The 11,728-nt window shown below is 49.4% G+C and overlaps 1 protein-coding gene across 1 annotated transcript in view; it reads left to right on the top strand.

The window, feature by feature from the left end:
* LOXHD1 (lipoxygenase homology PLAT domains 1) overlaps positions 1-11,728 on the top strand; it is a 162,154-nt gene that overhangs the window by 5,510 nt on the left and 144,916 nt on the right. The window contains exon 3 of the mRNA XM_079108765.1: positions 6,328-6,442. Within this exon, the coding sequence (XP_078964891.1) occupies positions 6,328-6,442 (115 nt within the window). The remainder of the gene's footprint in view (positions 1-6,327; positions 6,443-11,728) is intronic.

Below are 11,728 nucleotides of genomic sequence, written 5' to 3'. Positions count from 1 at the left end.
TCCAGTTCCCGAGCGCCCCGGGAGGAACGCTCCAGCCCGACCCCAGGTGTGGGCTGCGTTGGGCAGAGTGCCCTGAATGGCTTGGGCCACAAAGGGCCGTCTTGGGGAGGAAGGCTGACCCCTCATTCCGTGCCCAGAGTTGGGGGGAGGCTGCTGCCCGCCGCGGCCGGGAGAGGCGGGGCTCCCCGGTCACTCCCGGTCTTCAAGGTTCCACAGTTGCACGCAGATTGGGCCCTGGGCTGGTGGCCGCAGCCGCCCGGAATGCCACCACGTGGGGTCCTGCGCTGCCTTTAGGGTTCCTCACCCAGAACCGGCTCAGACATGGTGGTCTGAGCCGTGGCTCGGGCGAGTCCCCTTCCCCATGTGGTGCCCTGGGCATCTCCCGGGGTCCTAGAAGAAGGAAGGGTCTAGAAAAGTGAGGCTTGCGGCCTCCCGGCGCATATGCTCTGCTGGGCAATGTGGGAATGGGCTGGGAGATGGGGCAGCATCCCCAGGGCAGGCGCCCTGGGGCCCGTGCACCCGGCTGCCCGTGAGAACATCCCAGGCCCTCTCAGTCGGCACCCACCTGTTCGCGGTTCTGTGTGCCTCGCCGTGTCCACAGGTCCCTGACCTGAAGCCCTTTCACATCCACTCCCACATCTGATCCTCAGGATCGCTGAGAACAGTCAGGACAGGTGTGATAGTCCCATTTAACAGGTTGAGGACTGTGGCCCTGAGAATTAAGTGACTTGAGCAAGGTCACAGTGGGACAGAGGACAAGAACTTCAAACATCCCTTTCCAAGGCGAGTCCTTCTCTCATCTCACGGTGCTGCTGAATAGAATAATGTACTGTGCACCAGGCACGTGCTAAGCAAATCAGGCATGTGAACCCATTTCATCATTCTAAGAACACAGTGAGGCAGGTTGGGTCATTAAAGTCAGGATCCTGAGGCACAGAGAGGTTAAGTCACTTTCCCAAGATCGCACAGCTGATCAGAGTTGGGATTTGAATTTAGCTGGTCCAGCTGCTAAAATTGGACAACCTGCCAATTGTGGCTATAGTAAACTAGTTGAAGAAGATCAAGCTGGGGTGGGTGGCACACAGATATTTAAAGAGACCCACAGACTCTCTGGCCTGCTTCAGGGCCCTGGTGGAAAGTGTGGCTGATGCTACTGGTAATTACACGCTGAACTCCAGCTACATGGTGTAGATTCACTCCAGCTAGGTGGTGGAATGACGGTTCTCCCACTCCCTGTGAGCTCTGGGATCTAGTGTCCCACGGAGTCCTGATGAATGTGAGAAGGAGGAAGAAGCGTAAGGAGAGAGGCCCGGCATCCCTTCTCTGTTTCTTGGACCAGCTTTTGGCTACACTGTTCATGGTCAGCTCGAGGAGGAGCGGAGCTCCCTGAATGCTCCGAGGGCAGCAGTTCCCAGCACGAGAGTCTATAAAATAAGAGAGTCTGTAAAATAAATTCCCAAGGGTGGAAGTGCCAAGTCAATGAGTCTGAACATCAAGAACCTTGTTTTATTTAATTTAAGCTTTAAATTTTTAAAAAAATTTTTACAGACTGCCTTTTGATTCATTGCACATAAACGGGGTACATCATTTCGTTTCTATGGTTGTGCACAATGTAGATTCACACCATTCGTGTAATCATACACGTACATAGGGTAGTGATGTCTCTCTCATTCCACCATTTTTCATAGCCCCCTCATTTCCCTCTACGTAATCTAAAGTTCCTCTATTCTTCTCTCACTACCTCTCTCCCCGCCCCTATTATGTATCATCATCCACTTATCAGGGAAAACATTTGGCCTTTGGTTTTTTTGAAATTGGCTTATTTCACTTAGCATGATATTCTCTAATTCCATCCATTTATCTGCAGAAGCCATAATATTATTCTCCTTTATGGCTGAGTAATATTCCATTGTGTATATATACCACAGTTTCTTTATCCATTCATCTTTTGAAGGGCTTCTAGGTTGGTTTCACAATCTAGCTATTGTGAATTGAGCTGCTATAAACATTAATCTTTACCACAATTTTTCAAGGAAAATATTGTCCCTATTTCAGAGAGGAGGAAGGTGAGTCTTAGTAGGAAATTCAGTTGAACTACATCCCAGTAATGATAGAACTGGGATTCCAGTCCTGGTTAGCTTAGTTCTGTTGTTCTCATTCATTCCACTGATCATTGCCATCATTCATTTTTTGCTCCAGGTAATTGTCATCTAGGTGAGTAATTCTTGAGCCCTTCCTACGTGCCATGCCAGGCTTCTGCTCAGAGCAGCGTGGCGCCCTTGGCAGTCCTGTGTGCTTATTAGTTGGGGTCCTCCCTTCCAGAGCCAAATAGAATTCTGTGTTTTCCACAAGATATCCAACTTCCACAGATTGTTCTTCGGCTCACTGAATTGAATCTTTTAAATTGCATTTTTATATTGAGGAATAATGTCTACACAGTGCAAAAAATCATAGAGATACAGAGAGATGAATTTTACACATGGACAGGCTGTGTGGCCACTGCTCAGATCAGGGGGTACAGACCATTTCCAGCCCCCACAAAACACCTTCACACTCTTTCCAGAGCTAACAACTTTCCCGAGTCTATCCTCATAGATTAGTTTTTTTTTTTTTTTTCCTGTTCTTGAACTTCATATAACTGGGATCATATGGCGCACACTTTTCTGCGTCTATCTTCTCTTGCACTCAGCATCACACCCAAGAGGTTCATCCCTGTTGTGGCACATCATACAGCTGGTTGGTGAGCACGGCTGTGTTTCATAAATACATCCCCACTTATTTAACAGTTCTCTTGTTGATGGGCATTTGGACTGTTTCCAGTTATTTTGCTATAATGAGCAAAGCTGCTATGAATCTTGTTCACATCTTTGATGGACACACACACTCATTTCTCTAGGATTTGTAACTGAAAACAGAACTGCTGGGTCACAGGTGAGTGTGTGTTTATCTACCAGGCCTGGCACAGACGCACACGTCCACCTCCGTGACTGAGGGTGTCAGGAGCTCCGTGTTCTTGGCAATACTTGACGTCGTCAGTCTTAATTTTAGCCATTCTGTGGGCATATGGTGGTATATTACTGTAATTTAATTTGTTTTTCCCTGATAAATAATGGTGCTGAGCATTTGTGTGTGTGTGTGTGTGTGTGTGTGTGTGTGTGTGTGTGCACTGGGGATTGAACCCAGGGGTGCTTTACCACTGAGCCCACATTCTCAGCCCTTTTTATGTTTTAATTTTTTGAAACAGGGTCTTGCTAAGTGGCATAGGGCCTCACTAAATTGCTGAGGCTGGCTTTGAACTTGTGATTCTCCTGCCTTAGCTTCCCAAGTCACTGGGATCATGTTTCCTTACATTTGTTGACCATTGGGATATCCTCTTTAGTGACATGTCTGTTTGTCTTTTGTCCACTTTTCAACTTTATTGAAGTATAATTTACTTATAAAGTGCCTCTATTTTAAGTGTCCCATCTGGTTAGCTTCACACCCATGTGACCACTAGCAAATTGATGCAGACACTATTCACAGAAGTTCTCTGCTCCTAATCCCAAGCACCACTGTCCTGATACATTAGATTAGTCTTTTATAGAGTTTCGTGTAAATGGCATTATAAAGAACGCAGCATTTTGGACTGACTTTAGTTCAACATAATGTGCTTGGGACTTGTCTGAGCCTGCCAGCATCCATTCCTTCTCACTGCTGAGCGTGTCTGTTGTGGAGACACACTGTGGTTTGTTCATCCATTCACCTGCAGATGGACCTTTGGGTTGCAGGTTGGGTCCATCAGGAGCAAGCCCACTGTGAACATCGTGTTCATAGAACTTTGTGCAGACATGTTTTCATTTCTCTTGGGTCAATGTCTAAAAGTGGAAATTTTTAGATTTTTATGGTAAGTGCATAATTATCTTTTAAAGACATTATTGCATATGTGGTCTCTATTTTCTTATTTATTGGTGTGAATTCTTTACATCTATGCGTGAGTCCTTTGTTGGCACTTGAATTTCATACATTACCTCCTAGTCGGTGGCTCACCTTTTCATTCTCTTTATGGTCTTACTTAAAGAGAAGTCCAGTGGATCAATTTATTTATGGTTGGTGTCCTGTTTATAAAAAGTGACTGTGTCCCCCTGTGTCAGCTCTTGAGGTAGTTCTCATCTCTCTCCTGCTCGCCAGACTCAGACTCTTCTCCAAATCAAGCATCCCTGGGGCTCGCTGTCTTCTTTCATATGCTGTGGTTCTAGAATTTCTATCAGGCTGGTCTTCTGTGAATGCTTTGTTTGGATATGCCCTTGCGCATATGCAAACCGTGCGGGCAGCACTTCAGGCCCCAGAGCTGTTCCTGACCAGGTCAGGAGAGGGCTCCAGGGCTCCTTTGCAGATCCGGCTCCTCTGTGGTGCAGACGATGAAGAATCAAGGCTCCAGTTGTCATGAGTGACAGGGAGCCACACACACACTGCTTCTGTCCCATCTCAGTGCCTAGATGGGGCATCATCAGAACCAGGGGCATCTGAACATCCCCTTGCCCCCAAACACTGCTGCCGGTCATCATAGGCCTGGGAGGACAAAGGTGCTCCTGGAGGACCTCTGGAATGTAGGGACATCATTTGTGTGCACTTTAGTTGAGCCAGCATCCTGTCTGCCAAAGGAACGAGCTGTCGGCTCCTGGAGCTGAAACCAGCTTCTCTGCCTAAACAACAATAGGTTGAAAAACGAAAGTCTATTTTTTGCATGTCTTCTATGTGCCAGAGTCTTGACATAAGTACATCATCTTTTATTCCCAGAACAGTCTGTGAACAGGTGTTACTGAGAGGTTGGTACTGTCCAGGGTCACCAGCAATGACACCCCCAGATCCTGTGGCATGGCAGTGTGGCGCTTTGCAGCAATCCCTCGGCTGTGGCCTGAGGTGGTGTGAGCAGCACCTCTAACACAATTGCTGCAGGCCTAGTGCTCACCAGCTGCTTAAAGGTGTTCAGATCCCTCATCCCCTAAGCCCGACTGAGCCATCAGCACCTGGGACAAACCCCTTCTGAGGAATAGATGCTGAATAGGTAGGTTTGAAAGTCTAATTCCCAAATCTCCTCCCTGTCAGCTGGGCTTCCTTGAGGGTACCTCAGACAGACTCAGCAACTGGAAAGACTGGAAAGTAGGAATGCTACTAGGTTTGTTTCAGTATTCGAGTGTGATGATATTGTAAAGTCTCAGCTTGGGGCTAGGCACATAGTAAGCTGTCGGTCAATATCGTTTATGACTACAATTACTAAGTGTTGGCGTTGATCTATTCCCTTGACGTGGCGGACACCTGGTGCCACATTTTGCTGGTTTCCCAAACTCAGCGTCCCTTGCTGCACACCATGTGTGGCAGGTTCCCCAAATCAGTGGTTTCAGCCCAAGACTGATTCGAACGACAACCTTTTCATGGAACAGGCTGAAAACCGGGTGTTTATTTTGGAACAGGAGGAGCAGACTGATGGGGATGTGATTTGGCTGTTTCCACTTGGTAGAGGTGACATGGCTCTGGGTTGGCTGGCAACAGCAGCCAGGTCTGGGCTGTGATTCTGGGAGTCAGCTCTGGAAGTGCCTGCAGCCTTGCCAACACTTCTGCTAACCACCTAATATCCCTAGTCATCTGCCTTGCTTACCTGGGTGCAGCAGATTGACAGACTCTGAGAATCTAGAAGCGCCCATGCCTTCTATCCATAGCCAGCAGGTGGGCTCTAATGGTACTCGTGCCCTGGCAAGGAGAGGTGTTGACCGCAAACCAAATAAACTTCAAGGAGCCCCAGAGAGGGAACTCAGCATCCCTGCTAAAGAGGGACCCCTTGCAAAGCCTGCACACCCAGCCCTGGGGTGGCTTCTCCTGAGGCTGGAGTGGCGCTGCCCTGGTGATTTGTGGGAGGTGAGGGTGGGCAGGGCTGCATCATGCAGAAGGCAAAGAGGACGTTAGGAGCCAGCTGCAGGCCCTGAGGAAGGCTGGGAGGGCTTCAGTGTGCTGTGCTGGAAGGATCACAGAGAGGCATCCTGAGAGGCCTTGGGCCAGTCTCTAGTACTGACACTGCAGGCTGTGACTGGCCTTGTCCCCTGCTTTTAGATTCCTTATCTGCAGAATGAGTATGGTATCGAGGGTGAAGCCTGGGTCTTGTAGCCGGAGCTGGTGTGGGTCTGACTCTGGCTCAGAGGTTTGTGGAGGTCAGGAGGGGGGTGGGAGGATTCCCAGAGTCCTTTGTGCCAGGGCATCTCTTGGAGGCTGGTGAGAATTCTGACTTCTCCAAGGTTGCATGAACTCTGGGTTCTCTCCTGAGCCTACAATTCACCTTCTCCTTTTCTCCTCCAGTATACGAGGTGGTCACAGCTACGGGAGATGTTCGTGGTGCAGGGACAGATGCCAATGTCTTCATCACGATTTTTGGAGAGAATGGGCTCTCTCCCAAGCTTCATCTCACCAGCAAGTGAGTATCACCTTGGCCCTGGTGAGGTCTTGGGTATTGGTGTGGGTTGAGGAAGTTCTGAAACCTGGGGGTGGCCTTCTGCTCTGGGGAGAAGGCGTATCTGACCATGGCATTTTGAGTGGTGAGGGGTCATGTGCCAGCCAGGGGTTTCCCATTGATTTCCTGTCAATCTTCCTTAGCCCCTCTCTTGATTTTGTGGACTAGTGCCTAATTTGGATCTGCCAAGAATTCATATCGTCTATGCCTTGATGGGGGAGAATAATCCCTTAGGACAAAGAAATGTGGGTGTAGGTCCAGCTTTACCACATGGTCCTGTAACTTCGGCTAAATCTCATTGTGTCCCAGGCCTTGGTTTCCTTCTACATCATCATAGGGGAAGGGACATTAGGAAGCTCACACATGTGAAGGAGTCCTGAGCTTAAAATGCTCTGCGCCAAGCTCTCACTGGGACCAGTGTCTTTGAACCTGCCTGTCAGTCATGCACACACAGCCACACGGATCATGTGTGTGTGCTTGTGTGTGCACGTGCATGGTGGACACCTGTGTCTCCACATTATTACAGCCTCTGAGGCAGGGCCACCGTCCTATCTTTCGTCCTCACCCCACCCCACCCCCATGCAGGCACAGAGGCCCACACAGTAAAACCTGAGCACATATTTTCGATTCACAGAATTTCAGAGATGGTCTCAGGGAGGGTTTAGTCCACTGTTTTCATTTTGTGCTGAGTGGACAAGGGACTTGACCAGTTACTTCTGGACACCATGTCATCTTTCAGAGCAGCTCCATGTATGGACCTCTTACCTATTGTCACTGGGTAAAGTTTCCATAGCTAAGAAACATTTGAAACCACTGACAGATTCTAAGCTATCATGGAGAGACTGAGGTCCGGAGAGGAGCAGGGAGCGACTGAGAGTCATGGAGTTTTTTGAAGGGGAAGCAGTCCTCGATCCATGTTCTTGGTGTGGATATTGAAGTTGACCTCATGACTCTGGCCTGGGGGTCTGTAGGAGACTCCCCTCAGGGGTCCCTGGGGCTATGGGTGGGGCCTCTGGATTTATGTCCAAGAGCCTCCAGGGGTGGCGCAGGAGCTATTGAGGCCAGGACACTCTGGACTCTGTGCCTTGCAGACTGAGCAGGCCTGTGACATGCGCTCCCCCACTGTGGGCTGCGGCCTGGTGGTGGCCATGGCGAGGCAGGCGTAATGTGCTGTTTTGTCCGTTTCTACAGAACAGGGTACCCGCCTCCTTGCACTGCTCTCACTGCTTGTGACGCACGTGGAACTCTTTCCCTCCAGTGATGTGGGCACGGTAAAGGGAATACATGAAATGCCCGTCCTCTTTGCCATGTGCCTTCCCAGAGTGCTCTGCAGGAGAGAGACGCCACTAGGACAGAAGCCCGCCTTCTTAAACCCCTTTCTCCTCCCCTGACTCTCCTTCCTTCTTTCATGCATCCAGTATCCTCCCCTACCTTTTTTCTCCTTGTTAAAACATTTCTCAGGAAGGCCCCAGAGTCACTTGGATAAAGTGGTGTGAAGGGTTGCCACTGATCCCCATCTCAGGAGGCTGAGCTTCCGCCTTGCCTCTCAGTGGGAAGAGAGTAAAGGGGATGCAGACTCGAATGAGCTGGCAGGGCCAGAGGGGCGTGGGCAGCCGGCTTCTCCAGGCCTGCCCCAGGATGGAGTCGACAGTCCCCAGGGACAGCCCGCATCCCCCAGAAGGCTGCAGGTGGGGGTCTCTGCCTTGATCAGTGTCATTTTCCAGGTTGGGAAGAAGAGCACGCATCTGGCCAGGATCCCAGTGCAGCTGGTCGGGGGGCTCTGCTGCGGCTCTGGGAGGCTGTAGAGGGCTGCATAGGGAGGTGGGAGGGCTGCAGGATGAGGGCCACGGGAAGAGCCACTTGGGTTTCCAGCACACACCTTAGTCCTTTGGGAATAGTCAGAACTCAGTAAAGGCCTGAGGTGTCACATGGCTAGAATGAACTTCCTGGGCAGGGGCAAGTGTGGGCCTCCAGTAGTGAAAAGGACTCAGAGAAGGGTACTGAGAGAGCCCTTTGGACTGAGGGGAACATCTTGCAGGAGTATGGAGGCTGCAGAGACACCGCATGCCTGCAAGGGGAGACCCAGAGCTGGAAATGCAGTGCCATGGAGGGGTAGAAAGGGGGACGATGGGAAAGGCACAGGGGACAGTCTCAAGGAGGCCTTGCTTGAAAGTTGATAGGTGGATGCTCAATTTACGGTAGTGGCCAAGATCATCTGGCCATGATAAATGAGGAATGAAGAGGCCAGAGTCTGGCTGCAGCTAGAACCAAGAAATAGTCTGCAGAGAAAGTGTATAGACACAGTTCCTGTCATCTAAGACCCTGTTAGTTCAAGATGGAAGCTGGGAATCTAGCAGGGAAGCAAGGGAAGTTTCTGAGGGACCCCAACCCAGAAGCAGATGGCAGACAAGGTCTCCTTGCTCTGAGACACAGATGAAGTTAGCTCAGGACGTTGCTGGTCCCATGCTTTCCAGGGGTCTCATGATCTCCTCACTTCTAAGCCATTGCCTCCTCTCCATACCCAAACCCATCCCATGCCAAACTCACTGTGTCACTTGGAGAACAGTCCTTTGTCCTTCCTTTCTCTCTCTCTCTCTCTCTCTCTCTCACGCATGCACACACACACACACACACACACACTACTTTTGTAACAGACTTTACTGATAGCTCACAGTGCTAGAGACAGTTCACATCACACCAACACAAACAGCTTAGAATGGAATACCAGACCCTTATTCTTAAAATCCTATCACTGCCTTGGAATTCTCTAGATGGTTTTCTCCACGGCCTCCTGGCCACATCTCTTGTGGGCCCCTCCTCTCTCTTCTGGTTTCTCCCTTGACTCCTGACCAATCCTGTGCTTTTCCTCCTGGGTCTCAGAACCTCACCTTCCACCCCCAAATGGCTCAGCAAGATTTTTTATTCCCTACACCAAATAATTCCTACTCCAAGAAAAACTTCTGTTTCTGATGGTAAAAGCTGATCCTTTCCATCCTGTGGTCTGGTGTCCAAAAATCCCTGGAACACATCAGACCCTTTTTGATGAATGTGACATGTTTACTGAGGTTCCCTCACTTTTGAACCTCTCTCAGAGGAAGCTCCTATCCCTGTTTCTTTCTATTACCAAGAACCACGCCCAATACTGGGCCACATGATCAGGATATGGCAAAAGGATGGGATCTCATGTATCTTCTGGAACACGGTTGTTCTGCTGAGAACTCACCATCTGAGAGTGTTGGAGAGTGCCTGGCATTTTAGCCAGATGGCTTTGCCTGACTGGCAGCTAAAATGCCCTGTGCAACCTGTAAGGTCTCTCCCGGGTGGGGGTCCTGCTGCCAGGTGGCATGGCCAGGGGCTGTGTGCCGCATCAGCCTTTATGTGACGGTGGACCAGGATCCATGGTGAGGCCCAGGCTCCCAGAAGGAAACACGAGGAGTCTGTATTTCTAATGCTTCCTTTGCCCAGGGACCCTCTCAGGCTTTGCTTTCAACCCTGCCCCTTTCCACTTTCTGAGCTCCACAGGCATTTGCGTTGACGGACCAGAAGTGAGCATTCTGGAATCTGGTCCCAGAGTGGTTGGGATTGTTCCAGGCCCTCCCCTCGTGAAGGGAGTGGGTGGAGCCTGTCTCTGCAGCCCTTTCTGAAGAGAGACACCTCTGGCACAGGGAAGGTCTTCCATGTCTCCCAGAGAGAGGTTGGGCTCCATCCACAACCATTGGGACGCTTGCTTTGTGTCTGGCACTGCCCTGAAATAGCCCAGTGCAGGCCTGGGACTTGGCTGGCGGGCTCCCTCTTCCTCAGCACTGCCTGTCCTGGTCACCCTACTTTCTTATGCACCATACCCCCCACCCCCAAATGAATGTAAAGCCTCATGTTGATTATTTAACAAGCACACTGAAGTGTGCTATGGGTGCAGGTTACTCTGGGCTGCAGGTGGCTATCAGCATCCCTTCCAGAACCCTCAACAGAAGTGCCCCAGAAAGCCCGCTGCTGTCCTTCTTAGTCACACCTCGTCTTTGGCTAAAACTGGGGATGCGTGCCCTCCTCTGCCTTTACTCACCGGCAGCAGCTGCTCCCCAAATTCCATACTCCTACAAAAGACGAAGCCCAGCAATTCCCAAACCTTCCAAAGAATCCTCTCCGGCAGCCTGTGGGCAGGCTGAGGCAGGGGTGATACTCAATCGTGGGATTGTGCTTTATTTCATAATTAGAAAAACAAAACGTGTTCCTTTGGTGAAATTTGAAAACAATGTAGAAAAGAACAAATTACCAACACTTCTTTGCCGTCTTAACATCAAGACATAATATTTTTTGTATAAATCTTTCCACTCTGTTGTTTTTAAGTGAAGATGGTATCCCATTTGTATTGATTATTCTGTTCATACATTCAATTTTAACCTGTTTTTTTCTTTTAAGCTTCTACCATACATGTGTTCCTGTCTTGTTAATATTCTTTTATAATAGAATTTTTAAAGACTGCAAATTATTATATCATATAGCTTCCCAGAGTGATTATTCCTTGGGGTATTTATTTGATGTAGCAACTCTTGTCTATTTATTCTAAAAATCAGCTGCCTTATGTATTGAAGAGAAAATAACATTTAGGTATTTATTTATCTCTCATTAACAAAATCCTCGTGTACAAAATTGATGTCCATATGTTTTTCAAGTTACTTAGTAACTGCTGTGACTTTGAACCCAAACCTGGGGTGTGTTGTTGGTGAGAAATTCACGCATCAGCCAGATTCCCTTGAGTGCTGGTTTGATTAATTTCCTTTTCAAGTGCTGGACTGGTCGGCTTACTTTCCCAGGAAGGCGATGGACTGTTCTTCACGGAGGAGACTTCTTATTTTCCTTGCTCTTGCTGAAGCTGTAACAGATGTCTTTCTTACACTATGGTGGCGTATGGACTGTTTGCTGAGCATAGCTTTCCTCTAGGGGCGAGACCCACCTGGGAGGGTTCTTTGCATCCCAACAAACACAGAAGACTCTGCCACTCCCTCCTCCCTTCTCTGCACCCAGACTGCACCCAACAAGGCTGCCTGAGTTTGCATTTTCTCTGCTCTGCTTTAGGGGATGTTGGCCCCTATCTCCTGATACCCTTCTTAAGGAAACTTTTCCCAGGGTAATTATTTTCCAAAGTTGGTCTGTTTGCAGAATCCCAGCTTCTGGGTTCTGGAACAATACCTGAGGAGTCTTGTTCTGAGCCTGAGCCTTGTGGCTTGGGGCAAAGGCCCTCTACCTGCCCCC

Source organism: Sciurus vulgaris, assembly GCF_902686455.1.
Source record: "Sciurus vulgaris genome assembly, chromosome: 13".
In the NCBI taxonomy this organism is placed as follows: Eukaryota; Metazoa; Chordata; class Mammalia; order Rodentia; family Sciuridae; genus Sciurus; species Sciurus vulgaris.
Note: the sequence above shows the minus strand (reverse complement) of the source record. Positions and strands in the feature narration are given on the sequence as shown.